General features: G+C 44.1%; 8 protein-coding genes across 8 annotated transcripts; 2 read left to right on the forward strand and 6 right to left on the reverse strand.

Annotated features, from left to right (window-relative positions):
• Window positions 1–342: 342 nt before the first annotated feature.
• Window positions 343–1,895, reverse strand: L199_007247 (uncharacterized protein; the record flags this gene model as incomplete). Its single annotated transcript, XM_064892941.1, has 9 exons — window positions 343–353; window positions 420–465; window positions 538–627; window positions 750–837; window positions 963–1,026; window positions 1,435–1,494; window positions 1,595–1,650; window positions 1,781–1,786; window positions 1,852–1,895. The coding sequence occupies 9 exons, from the start codon at window positions 1,893–1,895 to the stop codon at window positions 343–345; spliced, it is 465 nt and encodes a 154-aa protein (XP_064749013.1).
• A 637-nt stretch (window positions 1,896–2,532) lies between these two features.
• L199_007248 (uncharacterized protein) lies at window positions 2,533–5,269 on the reverse strand (the record flags this gene model as incomplete). The annotated part of the gene is made up of 10 exons (XM_064892942.1): window positions 2,533–3,031; window positions 3,087–3,247; window positions 3,300–3,409; window positions 3,471–3,621; window positions 3,680–3,845; window positions 4,020–4,523; window positions 4,583–4,678; window positions 4,741–4,808; window positions 4,876–5,006; window positions 5,188–5,269. 10 exons carry the CDS (start codon window positions 5,267–5,269, stop codon window positions 2,533–2,535), a joined length of 1,968 nt encoding a protein of 655 aa, XP_064749014.1.
• Window positions 5,270–5,775: 506 nt separating this feature from the next.
• Window positions 5,776–7,727, reverse strand: L199_007249 (uncharacterized protein; the record flags this gene model as incomplete). Its single annotated transcript, XM_064892943.1, has 4 exons — window positions 5,776–6,372; window positions 6,443–6,627; window positions 6,727–6,911; window positions 7,075–7,727. 4 exons carry the CDS (start codon window positions 7,725–7,727, stop codon window positions 5,776–5,778), a joined length of 1,620 nt encoding a protein of 539 aa, XP_064749015.1.
• A 729-nt stretch (window positions 7,728–8,456) lies between these two features.
• On the reverse strand, window positions 8,457–12,307 carry L199_007250 (uncharacterized protein; the record flags this gene model as incomplete). The annotated part of the gene is made up of 4 exons (XM_064892944.1): window positions 8,457–8,935; window positions 9,024–9,816; window positions 9,887–12,088; window positions 12,188–12,307. The coding sequence occupies 4 exons, from the start codon at window positions 12,305–12,307 to the stop codon at window positions 8,457–8,459; spliced, it is 3,594 nt and encodes a 1,197-aa protein (XP_064749016.1).
• Window positions 12,308–14,108: 1,801 nt separating this feature from the next.
• Window positions 14,109–14,682, forward strand: L199_007251 (glutaredoxin; the record flags this gene model as incomplete). Its single annotated transcript, XM_064892945.1, has 4 exons — window positions 14,109–14,189; window positions 14,252–14,310; window positions 14,382–14,404; window positions 14,543–14,682. The coding sequence occupies 4 exons, from the start codon at window positions 14,109–14,111 to the stop codon at window positions 14,680–14,682; spliced, it is 303 nt and encodes a 100-aa protein (XP_064749017.1).
• Window positions 14,683–15,565: 883 nt separating this feature from the next.
• L199_007252 (uncharacterized protein) lies at window positions 15,566–17,832 on the forward strand (the record flags this gene model as incomplete). Its single annotated transcript, XM_064892946.1, has 3 exons — window positions 15,566–15,727; window positions 15,823–16,344; window positions 16,438–17,832. 3 exons carry the CDS (start codon window positions 15,566–15,568, stop codon window positions 17,830–17,832), a joined length of 2,079 nt encoding a protein of 692 aa, XP_064749018.1.
• A 422-nt stretch (window positions 17,833–18,254) lies between these two features.
• Window positions 18,255–19,773, reverse strand: L199_007253 (uncharacterized protein; the record flags this gene model as incomplete). Its single annotated transcript, XM_064892947.1, has 9 exons — window positions 18,255–18,284; window positions 18,405–18,475; window positions 18,565–18,667; window positions 18,772–18,866; window positions 18,954–18,985; window positions 19,053–19,101; window positions 19,209–19,317; window positions 19,403–19,493; window positions 19,571–19,773. The coding sequence occupies 9 exons, from the start codon at window positions 19,771–19,773 to the stop codon at window positions 18,255–18,257; spliced, it is 783 nt and encodes a 260-aa protein (XP_064749019.1).
• Window positions 19,774–20,617: 844 nt separating this feature from the next.
• Window positions 20,618–22,841, reverse strand: L199_007254 (uncharacterized protein; the record flags this gene model as incomplete). The annotated part of the gene is made up of 10 exons (XM_064892948.1): window positions 20,618–21,187; window positions 21,267–21,462; window positions 21,556–21,622; window positions 21,698–21,836; window positions 21,916–21,968; window positions 22,065–22,216; window positions 22,276–22,329; window positions 22,402–22,425; window positions 22,488–22,522; window positions 22,608–22,841. The coding sequence occupies 10 exons, from the start codon at window positions 22,839–22,841 to the stop codon at window positions 20,618–20,620; spliced, it is 1,524 nt and encodes a 507-aa protein (XP_064749020.1).
• Between the last annotated feature and the right edge of the window lie 591 nt (window positions 22,842–23,432).

Below are 23,432 nucleotides of genomic sequence, written 5' to 3' on the forward strand. Positions count from 1 at the left end.
ACGATCGATGATATGATATTTTTGGTTTAGAAAGTCAGAACATGAATTCTCATCATCACCATCTCAAATCTCCGCCGGAATGACCCGAAAAAGCTGTCTACGGGTCTACGGGTGACATCCCCTTGACTCACTCTTGAATGCTATAATATTATGCTATCGAAACCGTCTTTGCAGACTGATAGATAGGATATGATAGTATATAATTGTTATACATGATGCATGGCATAGCTGTTCAGCCCAGAACACGAGCGTACTATATGAAGAGGTTAAAGGCCGTTTATCTTCACCCTTTCACGTCACGCCTGCTTGCCCCCCTCACCGGATCTCTCTTGTATTCTTCTTTTATTGTTGGACTGGTAGCAAGTAGAATAAAGTCAAGTCAGCTGAAGCTCGCCTCTTCTTTATTGGGGGCAGCTTACTAGGTTTGATCTTGAAATGAAGGGTGATAAGGGAGAAGATGAAGCACTTCAATAAAGCCCCCAGTCTTGGTCAGCATTGGGAAATCCAGCGATCAGGTCGTAAATGGCGACTACTCACCTTGAGATCTTGGACGAGGTAATAGAACACTCTCAAACCCTCAGCGTCGGAAGATTCATTCACATCTGCCAGAGAACCGATCTTGGCGGTCTGTATAAACCATAATTGTTATATCAGCGATCTCCTTCTGTGTTACCATGTGTAAAATCATGAATGGATGATTCTCATATTCCAGCCAGCCGCGGAAGGTGATGAATAAGATTATGACCCACCTCAAACGAGATATGTTCCTTATCTATTCTAACTTCCAACTCTTGTTTACCCACTACGTTCTTCTTAGGCCACGCTACGTCGTCTTCCCTATAAGTCGAGTCAAGCAAGGTATCATCAGTATCATCCTACAGACCACACAATGATAGACATCCTCTTTGACTGGATACAGATAGAGGATTGAAGATAAGGACGAGACGATTTGTCTAGCTCACTTTGTGATTTCACTTTCCCTTACGATCCTCTTCAATTCCTCAACCACCGCCGGACCTACGAACACTGCGAAGGGAGGACAGAAGGGGTCATGTCAGTTGATGCTCTCTTTTCGATCTTATTACATTTTCCAAAAAAAATCGAGTTTTGAATGATGTAAACAACGGATAGTATCTTCCTTGGAATTCCCGGATGTAGTCGGTTCTTCAAGGAATGAAGGGAAATCTCGACTCATTTTCAATATTCAACCCCAACTCATCGAATGAAGGTCTTCCGCTCTATCCCGTTCCTTGGTATACCATACACCGGAATCGTCGTTATTTCTCCATGTTCCATGCCTCCCTCCTATCTTCTCCTAGACTCGCATTCCAAGAAACAATCACACTTTGTCCCAACCATTAAGAACGCCTTTTCGAACCTATCCATATCATATATCCTAGAATTCAACCAAAGAGAAGAAGAACTCCAACTCACTCTCTTTCCTGATCAAACTATCATTCCTATAATTCGAATTATTGGCATATCTGATTCGACCTGCAAGTGATCGAAAGGATATTAGCTCTCTCTCTCTCTCTCTTTCTCTTTCTCTCTCCGCGACTTCAATGACATTTTGACTAAAGGTTGATACACTTACCATGAGAATATTCGAATTCTAGGAATTCATGTCCATGCATACCTTGATGCCCCGTACTATAATATCGAACCATAGATTATTTGAAATCAGCTCGTGTCCCTCCTTCGACCCTTCGTTCGGTATCGTTATCATTAGATTGTGACGATTCGATGAATGAGATCAGGTCCCAGGCATCAGGTGACTTACTAGTATCTGTATGATTGATCATAACCATCCAGCATTAGCTATTTATCTCCATCACATTGCAATCAACTCACCGGAGGTAGAATGGATCCTTTTCCAAATCTGCTGTTGTTGACATCTTTTCTACAGAGTGCTCTTCTTATTGGGTTTCAGGTGAAGGTGAAGTCTGATCGTCTCTTGCTGCTGTGCTATTCACCTGCTGTACTCTTATGATGATTGTATCAGGAATGAGATGATTGTATAAAGTTATCGAGTGATTATCTCAAATACTCGTATAACATGGACTTTGAGAGTCGAGAGTCATGACGTCCTAAGTGGGACACTCGAATAAGACAGTATCACACTGCGACATATCATGTTGATACAATGTGGCACATGCGGAAAAACAACAAAGTGGAGACAATTTAGTTTGCATATTCATTCATTCTTCATTCTTCATCTTTCATTCCCCATTTTCCACTTCTTACTCTCTTTACCACTATCGCCTGCTCTCCAGAGTAGTAGAAAAGAAAAACAATCACATCGTTCAATCGTATTCGTGAATTATCAGAAAACTAACTATCAGGTGATAAAATGAATAAAGCTAAAGCTATGGAAGTTTTGGACGGGATGAGACTATGAACAATAGGAATATATATGTACTTCTTTCCATCCTCCTCGATGACCTTCTTTCTTGTGCACCAACTCTACACCTTTCTTCACTGCATTCATTCTTCTCTTTTTTTCTTCACTCATCGCAATCATTCGATCCCACCTTAAAGCTCGCTCTTGGCGGATTTGGAAGCTTTAGCACTAACACTGCTCAAAGAAGCAGAGTAAGATGAAGCAGACTTGCTAGCTGACGAAGCCGACGAGGCAGCAGCGACAGATGCTGATGAAGCCGATTTCGAAGCTACAGAGTAAGCGCTGCTGAGCGAGCTGTGGACTGAAGCCGAAGTCTCGAGAGCAGCTTTTGAGGCCGAAACGGCGGAGAGCGACCATGATTTGGAGGCTGAAGAAGCAGATAGCGAAGCCGAGTGAGCGTAGACGGAAGCTACCGATGAAGCGGATGAGGCGAGAGACGAAGCTGAAGAAGAAGCGTATGAAGCGGCTGATGAAGCAGACTTGCTAGCGACGGAAGCGGCCGAGGTCAACGAAGGGTTGTTGGCGGATTTGGCAGCGACGCTGGAAGCTGAAGAAGCAGCCGAGGAGAGACTGCTAGAGAGGGAAGAAGCGGCAGAGACAGCAGCGGAAGAAGCTGAGGAGGCGGAGGAGCTAAGTGTTGTACACTGTCAGTTGGCTTCCCGAAGAGCTAGTATTGTCAACTTACTAGGCGCTGACAGAAGCGACAGAGGCAGCAGAGGTAGCACTAGCACCGTAGTAGTTGGCGGCAGAGCTTGCAGAAGAGACAGCAACTTCGTAGACGGAAGAGACGGAAGCGTAGGCCTTGTCAAGTTTCTCTTCAGCGGTCAACTTAGAAGCAGTGAGGAGCTTTATTTCGACTGTCAGCGAATGAAGCATGTTGTGCAGTCAATGCACTCACCTCAAGGACGTGAGCGAGTTTCTCTTCAGCGAACTCAACACCACCTGAGATGGTCTCTCGGATGGAAGCGAGGATTTGTTCGACCTTGTTTTGGGATTGGACGTAGTGAACTAAGCGAACGATCATCAGTCAGCTACCTCAAATCAAGCTGAAATCGGAAGGGTAACTCACTTCGAACCTCGTGTAGGAGCGAAGGTCTCGAGGTGAATTTGGTGTCATCAATACCGTAAGATCTGAGTTGCGCTCTGAGTCTAGCATCGGGCCAAGCGAGGTAAGGGGCGTTGGTATTCTCCTTGTATTTTTGGGAGATAAGGCTGACCAACTGTTCACAAAATCGTAAGCATACAAATCTCATGTCACCGATTGTTGGACCGACCCACCTCATCTCTCTTAGCTTCAGCATCGGATTTGAGGTAACCGTGGTCGACAAGCCAAGATCGAATTTCAGAGTCATACCAGCCTGACCAAACGGTGTTCTTAGATCGAGTGTAGTGTTCGTTGAGTAGTTTCTCGTATTTCTCCTTCTTGAGTTGGGCCGCGTCTGTGCTGCTATTGTTGAATCGTTAATACCAGTGTAGGAAGGAAGGATAGTCAGAGATAAAATGGGTTTTGTCAATTTGACACCTTTCATCGCATGTTCAATCACAAATGGGTTTGAGGAACTGCTTGACTTGGGTACGAGGGAAAGAAGGAAGAAGGAAGAAGGGAGAAGCAACTTACATGATACCTTCAGAGATCAACCAGTCTCTAGCTTGGGATTCTGACCATGAAGAGTAAGCAGTATCTTTGGCTTCGTAGTAATTATCCTTCATGAGATCGAGGAGCTTGTCTCTGGCGGTAGGCTCAGGGTGGACAATACCGTGTTCGACCAGCCATTCGTGGATGTTGGAAGTGGACCAAGCCTCGTAGATTGGGGAAGTAGCTTTAAGGTAAGCTACTTTGACGTTGTTAAGTAAGGCTGCTCGACCGGTAGGGGCGGGAGTTGAGATGACATCGTGTTCCTCAAGCCATGTTCGAAGTTGGTTATCATCCCAGGTGGAGAAGACGTAATCTTTAGCATCGTCAAGTTTCTTTTGGGCTTTGGCAGATGCGTAAGCCGCTTGAGATGAAGCGGCGTAGTATCCTGAAGAGATGGAAGAAGCGGCACCGTAGCCTGCTGAGGAGACGGAGGAAGCTGCTTGGTCAGTTGGGTGACCATAAGCGGCAGTTGAAGCGGCGCTGGCTCTGCAGATGGCAAATTTATCGTCAGCTAGGCCTGAATCGGTTAGGTGAAATCAGCTCACAATTGCTTAGCCTTAACCAAGAGAGCCTCTCGGTTGGAAGAAGGGGAAACGACTCCTTTCTCCAATAACCATTCTCTCAATTGGCTTTCAGACCAGCTAGAGAAGGGAAATCTCGCGTCAGTTGATGCAGAACATATACGGTTAGATCACCAGCTTACGTTTCGAGTAAAGCTTCACTGTAAGCTTCGTAGTGACCTTGAGCTGATCCGGCGGCGGCGGCACCCCACTGGGCAAGAATAGGATGGTCAGTCAAACAGTTTCCATAGGTCGGACGACGGATTGTGCTGACTTACCTTGGCAGCAGCATCGGCATTTTCAGCCACTTGTTTTTGGATCTCAGCCAAAGTTGCAGAATCTTTCACTGCGATTCCTTGTTCCTTGAGGAACGCAACGGATTGATCGAGTGACCAATCTTCGTAGACGGCTGTTCGTTCGTGAGTGGCGTGGAGGAAAGTGATCGACGATGGACACAAGAATGATAAATTCAACGGAACAAGATCATGGACATGGAATGTAAGGGCAGAGGTAAAAAGGTAGATGATCATCAGCATCTCAAGTTAATATATCAGAAAGAGAGCTCATCCATTCAAGTGATTATCACTCACGTTTATCCTTACCAAACAGTTTGGCTTCACCTCCTGCTGCTAAGGCTAGAGCGGTGATGACGAGGGTTTTGGATACTTTCATGATGGGTTTTAGAAGTACTAATGGCTACAGGTATGTGATATTGAGGGTGATCTTCTCTCTGAACAAATGGATTCTGAGAGGTAATTGTATGGAAACGTAAAGAAGGAAGGGAAGAGAGTGGTAGGGATGGAGATGAGATGTTATATGGGGTTTGTTGGGTTGTGAGCTGTCATGTCAGTGGGAATCAGCTACTAGCAGTGAATCACTTCATATGTCGGTAGATGACGTCAATGCGTTGTATTGGTATGCATGACGCGACATACCATCAGCACTCTGACTTGCACATCATCCCAATCTCAATTTGATTCCGTTAGTGGCGACAGGAATCAATAAACAAGAAACTATCTGGATACATATCATGACTGGTCGTTATCTGGGATTATAGGATGTTACGGAACTGCTAAAACTATATGGTACTATAAAGATCTGGGAGGGATTACAAAGATATATACAAACACTGAAATCCCAAGAAGAAGAAACCAAGGCTACTACTCTCTTACATCGGCTCAAGCTTGATCATCTCTCTCTTCAGCTTTTTCCCTTTCCTTCTTCCCCGTTCTCCCACTTTTGTCTTTAACATCATCCACAGCCTCTTTCAACGTATCCTTGGGGTTCTCCAAAGCTTCCACGCCCTTATCCAATTTCCCTTTGGTCGTGCCCTCTCCTTGCGCTTCATCTTGTGCTCTCGCTCGTCTTTCTAAATCCTCTTCGTCAGAAGAAGATATGGATCCTCCATCTCCGTCGGCCAAAGAGGATACACTAGAAGTCTGTCCAAAGACCATATGATCTCCTTCTTTACTCTTAACTTTCCTTTGGTCATCTTTGATCTTACTTAATTTATCATCATCACAGGCCATAACTCTGACTCTCATCCCTACGAAATTCTTCTTCAGAAAATCGGTCAAGACTGGTATAAGTTTTTTATCGGGACGATAAGTTCCACTATCATTATCGATGATGAGTTCGTACCTGGACGGATCTTTCGGAGGATCATCTTCTGGTGGACCACCAGATACAGGGTCAGGTGGATGGGTGGCAGTGGAAGATTGGTCAGGATGGGCGAGACGACGAATTAGGAATTCACCTGACCAGGCGATATATCGCTGTGTTAGGACATCGGAAAATGTCAGCGATATATCCAGTTATCACTGTTAGACGGGCTCACCAACTCACATTGACATCCGAATGCATCGTATGTTTACTCAACAAATCAATTCCAAATTCCTTTCCCGTCTCTGTGAACCTCAACAGTCCATCTAGCGTAAGGACGTAGGTGAATATCCGACCACCTTGATCATAATGACACATTTCCAAGAATTTCAACGTCAATTCCTTCTGCGTACTATCTTGATCTTCACCTCCATTTGAATGATCTTGAGCCTTCTCCGGTTCTTTCCCTTTCTTAGCAACATGATCAAGGTTATGATTATGATCATCCAAATTGAATTCCCATTCACCGTACTTCGTCTGTCTATCGAAATTGTATATCCTCTCATGTTGATGATGTAACGCTTTATTCAATAATCTTCCTCTCAGACCGGTCGCTTCGAACATCCCTCCAACGAAAGTTTTGAATTCCACATATCTGTGGTAGAGCTCGTTCGGTACTGGGCCGGTAAGCTGAAGTTGGTTTGCTTGGAAGCTGGTGTAGAGCGCGCAGAGCATAGATAAACACAGATCATAGAGTAGGAGCAGCAGCAGGGAAGGGGAGTCGAGCAGTTACAAAGGTTGCCAAACAAGATAATCATCTATCAATTAGCATACCCTTATACTCAAAGGAATACCTCATCCAAACTCAAACTCACTTATATTTCTCGACACCTTTATCATTCTTCCCTTTCACTCCCGCCAGCCGTCCAATAAGTGGACTATAATGTATCCACCAAAAATTACTTATCGTATATGCTTTCCCTACATCATCCTCTTTCCTTGTTTTCCCCAAAACTTCAATACTGAGCGTTAATCTAGCGTGTAACTCCTTCTTTCCAACGACAGTACATACCCATCTGGCAGTATAAGCTCTAAGGTCCGCACCGGTCTTCTTCACTTTGTATTCTTGTTTTTGGATCCCTTTCCACCCCTCATCTATATTACCAGTATGCAATTCAACTTTTCCCAATCTATCATCATGATCTGAAGGATCTTCATCATATATCCTTGCGGAAAGGTCTAATCCATCTGCTGGAACTCCCGCTATAACCCATGAACTTTCCCAAGACGGTTCAAGGGATTTACGTATGGTCTTTGATCGCCAACGTAAATATGGATCATGAGAATGACGAGTCTTATGAGAAGTCTTAACTTGTGCGAGGATGAACGGATCTGCTGAACCCGAGCCGAAATCTGCAACGGGGAGGTTGGTCGCTGAATGGAATGTAATTTTCACTATGTAAGTGGGTCCGTTGGATGGTGGAAGGGGGGTAGGGTCGTATCCCCCAGCAGGTTTATCGTTGGTCATAGTCAAGTCAGGATCTAGAGGGTAGATTGGGTGTCGTTTATCTGACTATTTGTGAGGTATGTTGAGTGATGCGTTTGGGCTACGATCGAGTTGAGCCTTAATGAAACGTGGTGTAGCTTTCGTGTATGTAGCTAATAACAGTGTAGAAGAGAGATAGGAAGAAAGACAGAAAGAGACGTGAGGAATGTAGGTTGAATGACAAAAGCAGTACGAAGATAATCTTAGACCCGACAATCTATTTTTGGTCCCAGTTCAAAACAAAGGGAAAAGGGAAAAAAAGAGATCAGCGCACGTAACCGAAAGAAAGAGTGTAAACAAAGGTGACGTCAGCTTACACTACTCTGTTTTCGGTGTACGTCGAGTTCCAAGTAGGTAATGCCTATGTATTTCAGGCGATACATGGTATTCAGAGAGCAAGTCAAAGTCAAACAAGGCTGGGTGTTAATGGCAATAGAGGCATCCACGCAAGAAAAGGGTGTGCCGTGCATCTCGTGATCACCAATGAGCCATCCTTCTTCGGTCTAATCACATGCCTCTATACTGTATCGTACACTTAGGATGCTCTACCCGAGTGATATATCGCTCAAGCATGTGATGCCAGGAGCTTTCGTATTATTTTCCTTATACTGACTGCACTTATTTATATCTATGATCCTATGATATGCTATGATATGTATATCTACTCTTATCTATCTGTATTTCAACTATCTATCTAGTATACAACATGAACTACGTCGCATACCCCATTCCCATCCCTGACCATTCACCCTGCATCTCCCTATACAACTCATGTACCTCTCCATCCCCTTCTTCTTCTTCATCAGGAATTTCTTTCACCAAATCACCAGCTAACACCTCTTTCTCCTCAATCACATACTCACTTCCTCTTCCCGGTCCCATACCGGAGGTTGACACCTGTCCTAACATTCCAAGTATCGTACTCATACTATTCAATATCGGACAATTGAGATTGGCTAATCCTCCATGGATGTTCGAATTGTTCGAACCTGAATGAGACGACGTCGATGACGATGAAGAAGTTGTTGATGATTTAAGTGATCTCAATGAGGGTGAAGTTGACAAGACTCCCATACCCGTACCATTTGAATGATATGAGGGGAGAGTGAATGCCGTCGTAATGGGATTTGAAGGATATCGAGCAGAGTGCGAAATAGGTATTAAAGTCAAACTGAACAAGTTCGAGTATCCTATAACAAATACCAAATCGAAACAACTTATCAGTACAAATTCATCATCGTCATTGAACATCAGTGTTAATACGAAAAAACCACTCACCATTCCATCCACTCCAATCCTTCACTTCTACCACCTTTCCTATCCCACCTTCCATCTCCCCTAAGACCCTCAACGTCGAGGAGCCCTTCTTCTTATTTGATCCTACACCGAACAATCCACTCTTCTCCTGTACGCTCTGTCCAAGTATCACGAGATCGTCAAATACCAACAACGTCAATACTTCCTCTTTCTTCCTATTCTTCGTCGAACTGGGTGTACTAGGTCTCGAAGATGCATAATACGAATTATTATCCATAAAGCTCGAAGTGGAAGATGGCGATCGATTTATAGATGGTCGAGAAGGTGAAGAGGAGAACGACGAGGAAGGTTTGGTAATACTATTTGATCTAGATGGCGGACCAGAATAAAGAGAAGATCCATTAGACGATACTGAAAATGCACTGGTCCTAGAAGGAGTCAACGAAGCTGAGAAATCCCAGGGAGACATGGAAGATACGGTGGATGGTGCAGAGGACGATACGGAAGATGAGATTGATCCTCTTGAAGAATGCATCGAACCTGCTCTAGCTCTAGCGCCGAACGCAGATGATAAATCTTTAGAAGGTGGAACACGGACGACTTGCCCTTGTCCTAACAGCTTTCGTCCTCTGATTGCCAAATGGAAATTCTCGGGTAAACCAATCAAGCGCGTTTCCAACGCTTGAAGTTGTTCAAAATCTTCTTCACGGGCTTTCGTAGCTTGTAAATTGAGTATGATCGATTCCGTCGTAGAGAGTAGGGAAAGTATCTCGGGGTGGACCGGGTGGGGATGAGGTGTAGCATCGAGTAATCGCTATCAATGAACAATATGAATCATCAGCTGGAAGCCTTGGCGTCACAAGGAATTTCGATACTCAGCTCACCTTTAAAAACAGAGGATACTTGGTCAACCTCTGAACAGGTTTCAACAACATACTACCCAAACTCATCGACCCTAGAACTTCCTCCTTCATCTGCATTCTCACAAACTCTCCAAAAACACTATCCGGATCTCTTACATTCTCTTCCACAAGACTGACGACACTCTCAAATCGTATTAAATACCACTCATGTACTTCCAATCTCGACACCCAAGCTTTGAACGTCGAGACGAAGTTGGCTACATCCAAAATATCAGATCTCCTTCTCATATCTCTTTCAGTTGCCGATATCACGCCATGAGCATGGGCAATACATTCCAACGAGTCAAACAAATCCGTAATTTTACCTGGGATACCATCAATCCAATTTCCCTGCGGAGTCTTGAGAGGAGTAGCGAAAAGTCTTAAGACGGTTCTCATCGATTTGATAAATGTATGTTCAGTTTCGCACATTTCCCAAATAATCTCTTGTCGTTTGATCTCCATAGGTCCATAGTTTTCTAAAAGACGATTATAAATTTCGTCATTGGGTAAAGAGGATCTCCAAGTTGATGTGGGAGTGACTGGTAAGATGGGGGAAACAGGTTCAAGCGATTTAGAATATCCTGAAGAAGCTACTTCGAATACTTCTTTCCTTGCTCGAGTGACTGGTCGGGGTGGTTCAGGCGTACGTGAAAGTAATTCGGAAGATGATCTGAATTGTCTAGGTCTTCTGGGTGGAGTAGAATTAGGTTGTTTGCTTGATGCAGAATTTCGTCGGACAGGGGTAAAGTCGATTCGAGGTGAGTCGAGTGTGAGTGTACTGGGCGAATTACCTATCTGCCTAATAGGTTGCTGAGGTTGAGGTTTAGGTTCGGGCCATCCGTGAGATTCAGCAATATCAGGTTGGATGACCGTTTTGACTGAGTCATACCGAGCATACCGGATTGGATGAGAGATGGAATGAACGGGACTAGCCAAGACTTCTTCAGATGAAGAAGTCATGATGAACGATTCGTCTGAGCCCTGTGATGGTGGTTCGGCACCAAAATCCTGATGATCGGTACTATCTGTCCAGAAGTATGATACCTCCTGATTATCTTCTTGTGTTTCTTCGAATTCAGACTGAGGCGAAAAGAGGGTCTCTTCAGAGAGGGTGTTGGGGCTGAATGACCAAGGTTGATTGAAATCCAAATTAGCCACTAAACCCCTCAAAGCCGATAACCTTCTCTGGGCAGAATCCCGCTTTCTACCTCCCAGTGGAACAGAGGAAGACGGTTCCTCCAGAGCCGAAGCTAAGGCTGAGCAAGACTCTGGAGCAGTAGTGACACAAGGCTTCGAAGAGATATCAGTGAAGAAGGGTCGAGGTGTCGAAGCCGGCGAAACAGTGATTGTGGAAATCGAGTCACCTGAAGGTGAAATGCTTCTTGAAAAGCTAGTCTGGGGTGGGACCAGATCGGATTGGGACTGAGGTGTCAGCGAGATCGGTCTCGGTGCAAGTAATGGTGATCGTCTCGAATTCGATGCTGAGGCAGATGCAGAAGCAGGCGAAGGATAAGCTGATGTAGCTCTTCTAGCTGGTCTAGGTGGTGTACCGCCGGAATCAGGGACGGTGACCGTGGGTCTGCTTGACGATCTACTAGGTGTTCTATCATACATCGAGGATGGGGAAGGTGAAGAGCCCGTTATCGGTGGAGTGGGTAGACAGGCCATATCTTCTGAACTGGCATTCGATCTACTTCCGTAAGATACTGAAACAGCTCTTGATCTTCTACCTTCTCTACTGACGACTATCTGCACTTCATCTGAGAGACCTATTCCAAGACCTATCCCGTCTGAAGTATAATCCACCGCTACTCTTTTGGATCTGACACTGCCAGCTGGTGAGGCGTAGGGCGAGTGGTGATGTTCGGGAGTGGTAGCGATTGATAAAGGAAGGGCAGGAAGTAGTTTTGAGCTGGATCTGGAAGTACGACGTGTCCTCACGGGAGGAGGTGGAGTTGAAAGCCTCTGTGAAGTTGTAGAAGAAGAAGATGCAGTGGAAGAGGACGACGAGGAAGAAGCCGATCGGACGATTGGTGATGCGGATGCTGACGCGGATGAAAACGGGACACCAAACGATCCCGTAGCTGGAGAAGATGATGGTAAAGGCGGTACAGGAGGTGCCGCCCTATGAGGTGAGGGTACGTATTTTGATGATCGAGTCATTGATGTATACGGGGATGTCTAAGATGAGTAATCAGAATCCAAAGGGAATCAGCAAAAATGATCGTTAAGTGAATGACTACAGAAAGATAGGACAAGGGAAGGTGGATTTGGACTTACGGGAGTATCCCATTGAGGGAGTGGTGGTGTATCTACCGAATGGAATGATAAGCTTGAAGTAGATCTACTGCCTGGTGATCTAGATTGTCGTAATGGCGGTGATGAGAAAGAGTTTGGCATGATGAATAAAGGTCGATCGCACGAAAGCGGTGAGAGTGAAACCGAAAAGAAACAACAAGGGCGTAAGTGAGTAAAAAGGACGATCCTTGCCTGTCTGAGAATACGATCGTCTTTGTGTGTTGTGTATCCTATATCCTATTTCGTCTAGAAAGAGATATCTATGTATCTAATAGCGGGAGAGAAAGACCGAATCTTGACTCATCTATTCCATATGTTGCTAAACGTCTAGGTATTGATGTTGTCCAAAAGTAGAATGATGGAGTCAAGCCTAGTTGAGAATGATCCTCTTTGGGTAGTGGTGGGTTATGATCCTGTTCAGCCCGATCAAATGTGAAAAAGGTGGATGAGAAATTCCAGTCCAGACTGATATTTCTTTCCTCAGCACGTTTTTCGCCTCTTTCTCTTCCAATTCACCATAACAACGCCGAAGGTATCGTGAGATAGATACCAGCCTTGTAGGAATATCAGACTATCCTTATCCGGAAAACTAACGGTAGGGCACGAAATCCCAGGTTGATCGATGACGATACCGGATCGTCAAAGTAAAACGTATCCACTTTCGGTAATGCTGTTGTTGGCACGATGCTATGCTATGGTATGCAATGAAAATCAAATATGATATGGAGGGTCAAGCATCAAGCCTGGAACGATGCGAATTGGGAGACGAGAGATGAGAAATGATGGTTGAATGCCTTTGGAATGGGATTGATAAGACAAACGAGATTGATCATCTATCATCTATCACCCCACACTCCAATTGAAACCTAAAAAGTCAATGAGATCGATGATCAGCCAGGAGAGAACGGATCACGATGAGAAGTACGATACTCACATTCACAAGGACAAAAGATGGACCATGATTCCCAAAGCAGTGTGAGTGATTGCGATCGTGATTTGTCGAATCGCGAAAAAGGGGGGTGATGTTTGATTGTACTCGTATGTGATTGTATAATCCGTTCCAGACTTTTCAAGGCATCCTTTCGCATTCCCTTTGATCATCCTGCATAAAGTTAGCTCGTCCCTCTATCATCGGCAAGGGAATTTTAGGTATATCAGCTCGATCACATCCGTGTAACTCCCATTCATGTCCGAGAACGCTTTGATCACCAGACCGATCAAACAAAAGATAAGTGAACAGTTGGTCGACCACCCTGAAACCAAGTTGTGCCTATGAACAGACCGTAAGAGCAAGAAGGAAGAGTTGTGCAAGTGCTGTGTTTCGTGTATCACAATCGCGATTGTTACAAACACAGAAAGAGAGTTTATTATTTGTGTATCCGAAGATAGGTAGATGTGACGTTTCAAGATTGTTCCGGATTTAGCGTAATCGAGCAGGTCATGGGGTTTCCCTTGGGGAGATCATGATACCAAGCATCCCTCTGGTGAGGAAGAGATAGTCATGGTAGTCCGAATGATCTGCATGAGTCAGACGAAGATATTATGGACGAGGATGAGGTTGATTCACTTATCATGGTGAGTTGTGATTTATTCTATTTGGTTCTATTCAATTGTCAATCACCGTTGGGTGTATGAGGTACTCCACCCTGAATAAGCATCCAAATCCAAATGAAATGATGAATAATTACGCTTCCGTCATGCAGCCTAGAGATTTGGCCACCATATTTGCAAATCGTATATATAACGGTGCATCATCATCATCATCGTCGTCTTTCACTTGCTTTATCAAGAATAAATGTTAACAGCATTGAGACGTATCAACGTTTTATCATCACACTTGAGACCAACTACAACTCTGCAATCTATCAAACTGGATCCCTCATTCTCAATTTCATCGCCAGCCATGTCAGCTGAAATCAAGCAACTCGTCGACAAGACTATCAAGGAGAACAAGGCTGTCGTCTTCTCCAAGTCTTACTGTCCTGTAAGCTGCCATATTTCCATTGATCGATCAATGACTCATAAACTGACATGCAGTCATCGTAGTACTGCAAGAGAGCCAAGTCTTACCTCGGTGAAGATACCAGCGATATCGCCATTCTTGAGTGAGTTTGGAGTTCGTCATTACTCATCACCTCCAACTCAGTAATGCTAACGTATATGATCTGATGTATAGACTCGATGAAAGAGATGATGGATGTGAGTCTTTCTCCCTCTTCCGTTATTCTCGGGATGCCCAACATCACCCTCCTTTGATGTACAACCCTTCAGCACCGACCTTCCTGATGGCTCCATGTTTTAAACAGCAGTCTGGCTGACCAATCCTTCATGTACCAGCTGCCATCCAAGCCTACCTCAAAGAGCTCAACGGTCAATCCACCGTCCCTCACGTATACCTCAACCAGGAGTTCATCGGAGGTTCATCAGACTTGTTGAAGCTCTCTCACGATCAAATCAAGCAAAAGATCTCCGCTTAGACATAGATTCAACAGCAGAATCGAAAGCAAAGAGCAGTAGCCGTATAATGAAGTGTGAATAGTATATATGCATAGTAGTAAATTGTCAGACTGGCTATTTGCTTCACTCTTCCAAGCTCGAAGTGTAATGAACACCCATGCCCGGAGTATAGCTATTGGGTATATATATAGTTTGTGCGGGAGTTGATTAGGGTTGCACCATCAGCAGTAGTGTGTAGCCGGACTAAGTATGGTAACCTTGTTTTCATCCGATAACGGCACCTGTTCACAACAATAACAACAACTGCAACTTCTATCATTGCCTGCACTCTCAAACACACTGTCACCTGCGTCAACAAGACTGATAGGAGGTATCTACCAGGCAGCCGAGATCACCTGTATCCTTGTAACGACTAACCGAGACAACCACCCTCGCTATTCAGTTCCACACGTTCCGCACCTTCTCCCTTGCCCATCCTTTCGGTCAAAACCAACCTCCATACAGCACACTCCGACACGATACAGTAAATCTCCATTACTTTTCATACTGTCCAAGAAAACACTCTATTCACACATCTTCTCTGTGCATCATACTTCATCAATAGCGAACAACGGTATATATCAAAATAATATATGGTCGGCCGAAGGACCATCAAAGAAGGCAGAAGGATTAGAATGACAAAGGATTGAACGGTGTCAAGAACAGTGGAGAGCTATCGATTAGGAGATTGAGGAGATTGCAACACGGCTTCGACCTCTTTCTAACCCTTATGAGGTATCCGAGGGCAGATAGCCAGCCCGTATAACACATCTGTATACAGTCCTGCTCACCGATATATCTCGAAATCACTCTCTCTTTCCAAAAGACAGATCAGACTCGAATCTCACCCTTCTTGCTACCAAGATGCCTCTACCAACATCCGGGTCGATACCCCTTATTCCGCCCACCTCTGAACATCCCCCTCATCCGGCATACCTCATCAAATTCCCAGAGGAAGTATGGCAGACTCTTCAGGAAGCAGGAAGCGGGGGACTAGAAGTGATCGTGACAGAAGATGGAAAGATGGTAAGTCTTGTCTCTCAGGAGAAATCAACGTATTATTCAAATAGTATACACAAAAGCATATTGAGGTACTTACTGGATGTACAACACCTTGATAGATTCTCAGCATCCCAAACTTACCTCCTATACCTCTCGACCCCCGATCAACCGGTATCCCCTCCGAGCTGCATTCCTACAACCCCTCTTCGTCCACCCTCTCACTCGCCGCAATGGCTTCGACACGATTGAACGTCCCTCTAACATCAGCTTCGACGGCCAGAGCAGCAGATAAACTGAAAGCGCAGAACGAAGCGATCGAGAGAGAAAGGAAAGAACGTGCAATCAGAGTAGAGGGGTCTGCACCCCCGTCGAAAAAGAGAACTGCCGCTGGTGTAGCTGCTGCTGCACCTGGTGTGAGCTCGGCAGGAATGGGAAGAACAAATAGTTCACCTCAGATGGGTAGTTCCACCTCGGCACCTACACAGGGAGCGAGTACGACTGGAACTGGAACTGGAACCGGACAGATGATACCTCTCAAAACTCGAGTTATGCAATTACTCGCTTTGGGACCTACGACCGTACAAGATATAGTAAGGAGAGTAGGAGGCGATGAGCAGAATGTGATGAGAGTTGTTAATGTCGTGAGTACTGGCCAGAATCTCAATGATACCCTTATATACACCTCACAATTTCATACACTATGACTGACATACTTTTTCTGTTTCGTAATGCAGGTCGGCAGAGCCTCTTCTACCCATCCTCCAACATATACACTCTTGCCCAACCAATATTCCAAGATCAAACTTGGTCCTGGACAATGGAAATATACCTATGCGGAACAACAGCAGGTCATCCGTCTAGCTAGAGAAGCATTCGACGAATTGGAACTACCTTTCGATGCTGAAGAGAGGGAAGAGCTCGATAGGAAAGAAGCAGGATTGGAAAACGGAGGTGGATATCATAGTGCAAGTGCGGAAAGTTCGAACGGTAGTCAAAGTCAAGTGAAAGAAAAACCTTTACCGACTGTACCTCAAAATGGTCTTAGTATTGCTCCTCCCAGTAGGAATGAGTCTCCCGCTCCCTCTGCAAGTGGTACAACAAATAAGACAAGATCTACTAGAAAATCTACGAATGGAGGTGGAGGAACAGGAGGGACGACCGCGGCCGGACCTCAAAGTAGGATTGCGAGGGAGAGAGCGAAATTCATGGCTGAGAAGCAGAGGTCGACAAGTTTAACTAATACCAAACCTCCCGATGGGACCGCCAGTCCAGGTTTGACCCCGGCGGATGTCAAACCTGCCAAAGATAATAACAAGACCAAAATTGAAGATAAGAAAGAAGAGAAAGAGAAAGTACATGGTTCAAGCAAGAATAAAGGGAAAGGGAAAGAAGTTGATTACTCATCTTCTAGTGAGGAAGATGATTTTGAAGAGCCATTGAGAGGTAGACTAGCCGCGAAAAGTAATGGGAAAGAGAAAGAAAGGAGAGATGGGTTGCATGATCAAGGAAAGTCAAAAGACAGATTATCGTTAGCTGAAAAAGTACGAGAGAAAGATAAAGCTCGGGAAAGAGAAAGGGAGAAAGAGAGACAGGAACAGAAAGAAAGGTTGACGCCCAATCATAAGAAGAGAAGTTACTCTTCCTCGCCCGACGCTGGTGGGGAAGAGGAAGAAGAAGGCGAAATAAGAGGTAGACCTATAATCAAGACTCGAAGGAATTCATCCCCTACATCGAAACGTAAATCTCCGCCACCGGAATTGAAACTCAACGGAGCGAATACCGATACCAGCACGAAATCAGGTCCGAGTAGATCGACAGCTGTTTCGAAAGATAATCATCCTGTATCTGCACCTTTACCCAATACCAACAAGAAGACGAATGGTATAAATCAACTAGATAGACCAGATCAAGAAGCGCTCAGAGATAGGTACGAGGAACTGTATCCTGCCTACCAGCAATTGACGAAAAAATTAAGTAGGATACATCAAGCTGCTGAATCGGGTATGAAAGTGAATAATGAGAATGAGGACGATAATGGAATCACGGATGAGAATGAGTTGAATAAGTTGGTTGGGAAATGGCAAAAATGGCATAATGAGTTGGAAGGTATAAGAAGATGGTTTGTCTAGACGAAAAGACAGAACCAAGTCTGAAGTATGATATCTCCGTCAATTTATGGAGGAATTAATATAGTTGTTCATTTGTAAGATTGATTATAGATAAGTTAGAGGTCTATTGCGAAAATAATGTAACTGCAATTAAGGCTAGTATGATATTCTAACATGCAAGATGTATGTTTATTCTATATGAATTTATATGCGAGCTGTAAAGCTTGAAGTGATATTGAATGGGGATTTGGATTCATTTTTCAAGAAGAATACTGTATTATGATGATCAATCTTACGCAGAAGAATAATAATGTCCAATGTCATGTACCACAGAAAGAATAAAATATTGAATTCAGGAGGAGTCGATGTGTGCCTATAACAGCGTTATGTATATATATGTATGATTAACGAAAAATGTTCAAATTTCGTAAGAGGCACCATTTTTATGTAGTTACTTTAGCTCTGGCGAAATCCTAACAACGATCAAATCCTTCAATTAGCACACATTACTCTCTCCATTGCTCAGATCAGAGCTCATGGGAAAAGGAGATGATAGCCTGGTTGAAATTTGGATTGGACTGGACTCAACTCACAACAGCATAAGCATTGTTATTTGGGAATTGAGCTTGATAGCAAGTCGCACAACCAGTTATAACAAAATTGGCTATCATGAAAAAGAAATCAGTTCCCATTTGTTAAGAAATTAGAAATCAGAAAATACATTAGAAATCCACTTTATGTGAGCTGACTTACCATTGACAGTATCATACATGATTTGAGGTCTATCTAACGTCGTACCATCCGAGTTTACCCAATTGGTAAATAAGTTGTCGGAGCCAGCGGCGGTTTGGTACCACTAATTTGACGGGACAAGATAAGACAAGGCAGGAGAAGACCAGACACCATAGGAAATGGAACGTAAGTTGAGCTTGAATTGATATAGGTATCTTTGGAACTTACAGTGTTAGTCTCAAGGGGACTGGTCGAACCGGTGGCTACGCCATATAAAGTGTAACTTGGATTAGGGGGTGTAGCAGGTCCAGAAGTTGAGTCGACTAAAGTTAATCATAGTCGTATGATCAGAACATGCCAATGACAATATCCCAGCTCATACCCATCAGAAGTATTTGACTCTGACTTACATGACGAAGTGGAAGCAGTGATAACCGCGTAGCTGTCATAACATACGGATCAGTATTTCTAAACTTATGTTTTCCAGTAAAAGATTTAGTTCCACTCACTTGTAGGCAGAAGTGCTTAAGATTGAACCACCTGAATTAGGACCGATTTCTACATTGCCACATAAATCATACTTCGTCATCACCGTGCTCCTTCCGGAATTTGAACAAAATGGTGACCTCTATCTGATGGAGAGAATGCATCGGGAACGGACTCACGAGCAGCGAGGGTACTATAGCTGTAACCATTATTCGAGACATAATTTGAAATACTGAGTCCACCAGGTGTCAAGGAAGGTTCGCTAACGATAATTCTTTGGGACGCGTCCTACAATGGCGAATTTCACCAACATGGAGCATTCCTGTTTAACATCTGAATGTGAATTGGGGATGAGAGTGAGAAAGGAACTTACCTGGGACATCGTATATTGTCCATTGGCATTTGGGGTCTTATCCAGAAAACCTACAACACCTTGACCTCTAAATACGCTGATTCTATACGTGCTGTTGGTCCCAATAACGTTCGGATTTTTCTATCATCAGCGGGTCTAATTCCATTTTTGAAATGTGCCAATGCTTACGAGGAGACTGTGTTAGATTGTCTAGGATGTAAGGCTCCTCGCTTGACTACAGGAGAAGGTTTCCTAAGCGGTAGACCTTTCTTCAAACATTCTGCATTGGTTTTACAAGGCAGTCGTTCGTCCCATCTGTTGATGGCCGTCGCTGAGATTAGCTGGAGAGTGAACAGTAATGCGAAAAGAATGGATAAGGAGTTCCTCAACATCTTAAGGGGTGCGTCACTTGATTGTCGGCTGAAAGAAATGTGCTATATGTTGAATTTTCGACAGAGAGGGGGAATAAGTCAGAGACTGAAGAATTAGATTGACAAATACAGTATACATATCATCCATAGTCCCTTCTCCGACATTCCAGGAGGTAAATCCTCCAGTCGGTCTAACATAAGCAAACTGTATAAACATAAATGATTATATGAGTACTCGTAAAATCAGACAAGCAGATCACCTGGTGGCACATCACAACATGACAACCCATAAACATCCACGTGCTAAGCCCCGAGAATTTACGTTAAGGCCATTGTTTGTCCAGTGAACATGGCTCAAAAGAAGGGTCCGAGTGACACTCCCGTTAAGGTTGATCGTCAAGATTGTGGAACCGAACTTGCGAATCCGTAAAGGCACAAACACACCGACTGTGGTGACATTTGGTTAGCATACCTTAGCCTGTACTGTACAGATGAGTTTGGGAGGCATCAGCATAGCCAACCAAAAACCCTGTCGTATGATTTGGTTCCTATTCATCGCTTCGCTCAGCAGCAAGAAGGGCGATCATGAGCGATGAGGGAATGCCCAATGCTTTAGGGGTTACATAGACGCTAGCTGGCATACGATGTACGCCGAGATTCTCCCAAGACGGGATATCATCGCCTATTGAAAGGAATTCGGATTACAATTCGCAGTGCATACAAACACAGTTCATCAATACGTGTTCACCTGGAAAACGGATTTACAATCAATATGACTGAGTGGTGCACTACTGAACAAACCTCGATCTACATTCATTCTTTTCAGGTTTGTGGATCTCCTGTTTCTATCGATTTCAGTCGATAATCATAATCTCCTTTTACCTGATCTTCTAGACCATCTACTTCCTCCCCATCTGTGGGACGTAGTGAGTGATGGAGCTGCACTAGTCTCAACCGCTCCTAAGGTTGGGAGTGACTCAGAAGCGTCCACAGGCTCGATGGAAGATATGGGTAGGATCGACATGGTAGCATCGAGACCTAGATCGCTGGTAGTGGCAGTAGGTGAATTTGAGGATGACATGCCAGTTGCAGTGCCAGCAGTAGCGGAATCGGCAGTTGTAGGACCTGATGCAGTGGCATCAGGTACCTCTGTAATCGAGGAAGACATACCAGCAGTGGAATTACCAGTACCAGTACCAGTGCCAGCAGTAGTAGCTGGCGCAGCAGCATCTTGAACGACAACATCCCCGCCGACATAATCTGTACAAACACCGGTAACGCAGAACCCGCCAGTCGCATCAGAAGCTTTGACGATAGAAGCTTGTTCGGTGTATCCCGGTATGGACCCCTTGGGGTAATTATCAGAGTATTTGGAAGAGTTGTATTCAGGGTTGTTTCCTGGTAAAGCTGGGATCGCGAAATGTTGACCAACCAGCTGAAACAGATCAATGATATCAGTCCCACAGTCACAGTCATTCTCATCCTGTTTCACGGTATATCAATGGAAAGCTCACTTCGTTAATCACATCACCTTCGGTCACACAATCTCTACCTATATCACCTCTGAATTGCGTAATATAGGGACAATCCTTAATGAATTCCCCCACACCTTCATCATAGCATTGATCAAAAGCGTCGACCAAGAAGTTCGTGGGGAAACCGTTAAGCCAATCGCCATGGAATGAGAATCCATTATTATCTCCGTTAGCCCTGTGATGCGAGAGACAGCATAAAATGGTTAGATCTTGACAACAGTGTGTATCGATTACAGAGAGAACATGGGAAAAAAGGAGCATCACTCACAGAACGAAACAACCGGGATACCACTCATATCCTTCACCGATGTTTTCGGTCTTGATATGGTATGTGCCTGTGAGATGAGATCCGCATAAATCAGCAATCGCTTTCTCCCAATTATGCAGTGAGGACTGAGAGCTATACACACTTTCCATGAACAGATGAGGAATCTTCTTGAACCCATCCGGACAAACGCCTCCTTCGGGATTTGCGTCAATAGGATACGCCACATGGGAGTTATCTTCCTTGTACGAGTCTACACCATTCCAACATTCGGGGAAATGAAGCTGTGAGCGATCCAAACCTATTGTTAGATATCCGTTCTCACACCAGAAAGATGATTACTTATCTAGTATTCGAACTTACCTGAGGACGAAGTGTGAGGCATTCTCTGTCCATGGGAATATAGTCGGTATAATCTATTGAAGTCAAGCCACACAAAATAGTAAATTATTCAGCAAGTGACAGATGAAAATTACGACAAAGTCCTGTTGGTTGTGCAGTATCGTACTTACCATAACTGTATTGAGCGTCTACACATAACCAACTAACAGCTTTGTTCGGATCGTAATCATCTCGATTGATATCGCCAGCCAGCATCCTGAAGTCGTCCGGGATAGATGCGAAGGGAGTCGTTTCGTCCACATTGGTCAGAGGGTATTTCCAGCTATCGTTCAGAGATGAAACGGTAAGCGAATGATAAGTAATGGATAACACTGCACTCACTAATTTGTCATACCGTCGCCTGTGACAGCAGTGTAACTCCCGTTTCTCCATTTGCTGTACGAGATCACATTACAGCTCATCAGTCGTATCACTAGGATCCACATATAAGGTCAAAGACACGCTTACTAGTACAGTTGAGGTGTCCAATAGCTGTTCAACCATAAAAAATTTAGCACATCAACCATTCCTTATCAACGAAAGGTAGAACTCGCTTTGACAAATCGCAATTAAGGTTCGACGAGGTGCACTATTAAGGGTAAACCACCAGTATCAGCTACATTACAGTACACCATGCCATATCCCAATCTCACATCCTATTTTACAATACATACCTTGGATTGTCTAGCTGAAGCATAATCCATAGAAGCGGAAAACGCTGATCCACCCACTACATGATGGACGTGCCCACTGACTTTACCAGGATTGACGATAGGATCGAGACGTGAATTAATCAAAGGGAAAAAGTCTTCGGTGAACAACAAGCTATTATAGGCAGCTTGGATCATCGTGACTTCCCCAAGAGCTAAGAATAGAAGTAGGCCGGAAATAGATTTCGAGTATGTCATGGTGAGTAGATAAAAAGAAGTGATCCTGCACTTGTAAAAAGATGGTTATTGAAGCAATGAAATTAGGGATTGATAGAATAATTCCAGAGGTAAGGCAAGGTAGGGAGGGTATGGAATGAATGTCGATTTTATATGAAAGAATGACAATAATTGGACTAGATAGATTAGATCAGGTCAGTTCCAAAAGCTACGGAAACCTTAATAATGGCGAAGCTGAGACGTGAGAGGGAATGGGTGAGATGTTTAATCAAGAGAGAGCAAGAACCAGATTGAGCCATTATATATGTTCATTCATCGAATCCACCTTTCTGTCATTGTTTGATATGATACCCTTTTCATCGTAGAGTATTAGATAAGATGATGAGACAGAACAAAGGTATAACAATACCCCCTCAATGTAATCAAAGCTTTAAAGTCCTCATGAATGAGAAGATCCTTTTTGTGGCTTCCAGATGTTGTATAATACCTTTGATCACACAATCGGATGATTGGAAAGGAGGTCTTAACATGACATGAGATTGCTGGAAGATTGGTATTCGTGCCAAGGCCATAAAGCTTTGACGTGTTCGGTTAACATCAGGTGGATTCCCA

The sequence above is a fragment of the Kwoniella botswanensis genome, chromosome 2 (assembly GCF_036426115.1).
Source record: "Kwoniella botswanensis chromosome 2, complete sequence".
Classification (NCBI taxonomy): domain Eukaryota; kingdom Fungi; phylum Basidiomycota; class Tremellomycetes; order Tremellales; family Cryptococcaceae; genus Kwoniella; species Kwoniella botswanensis.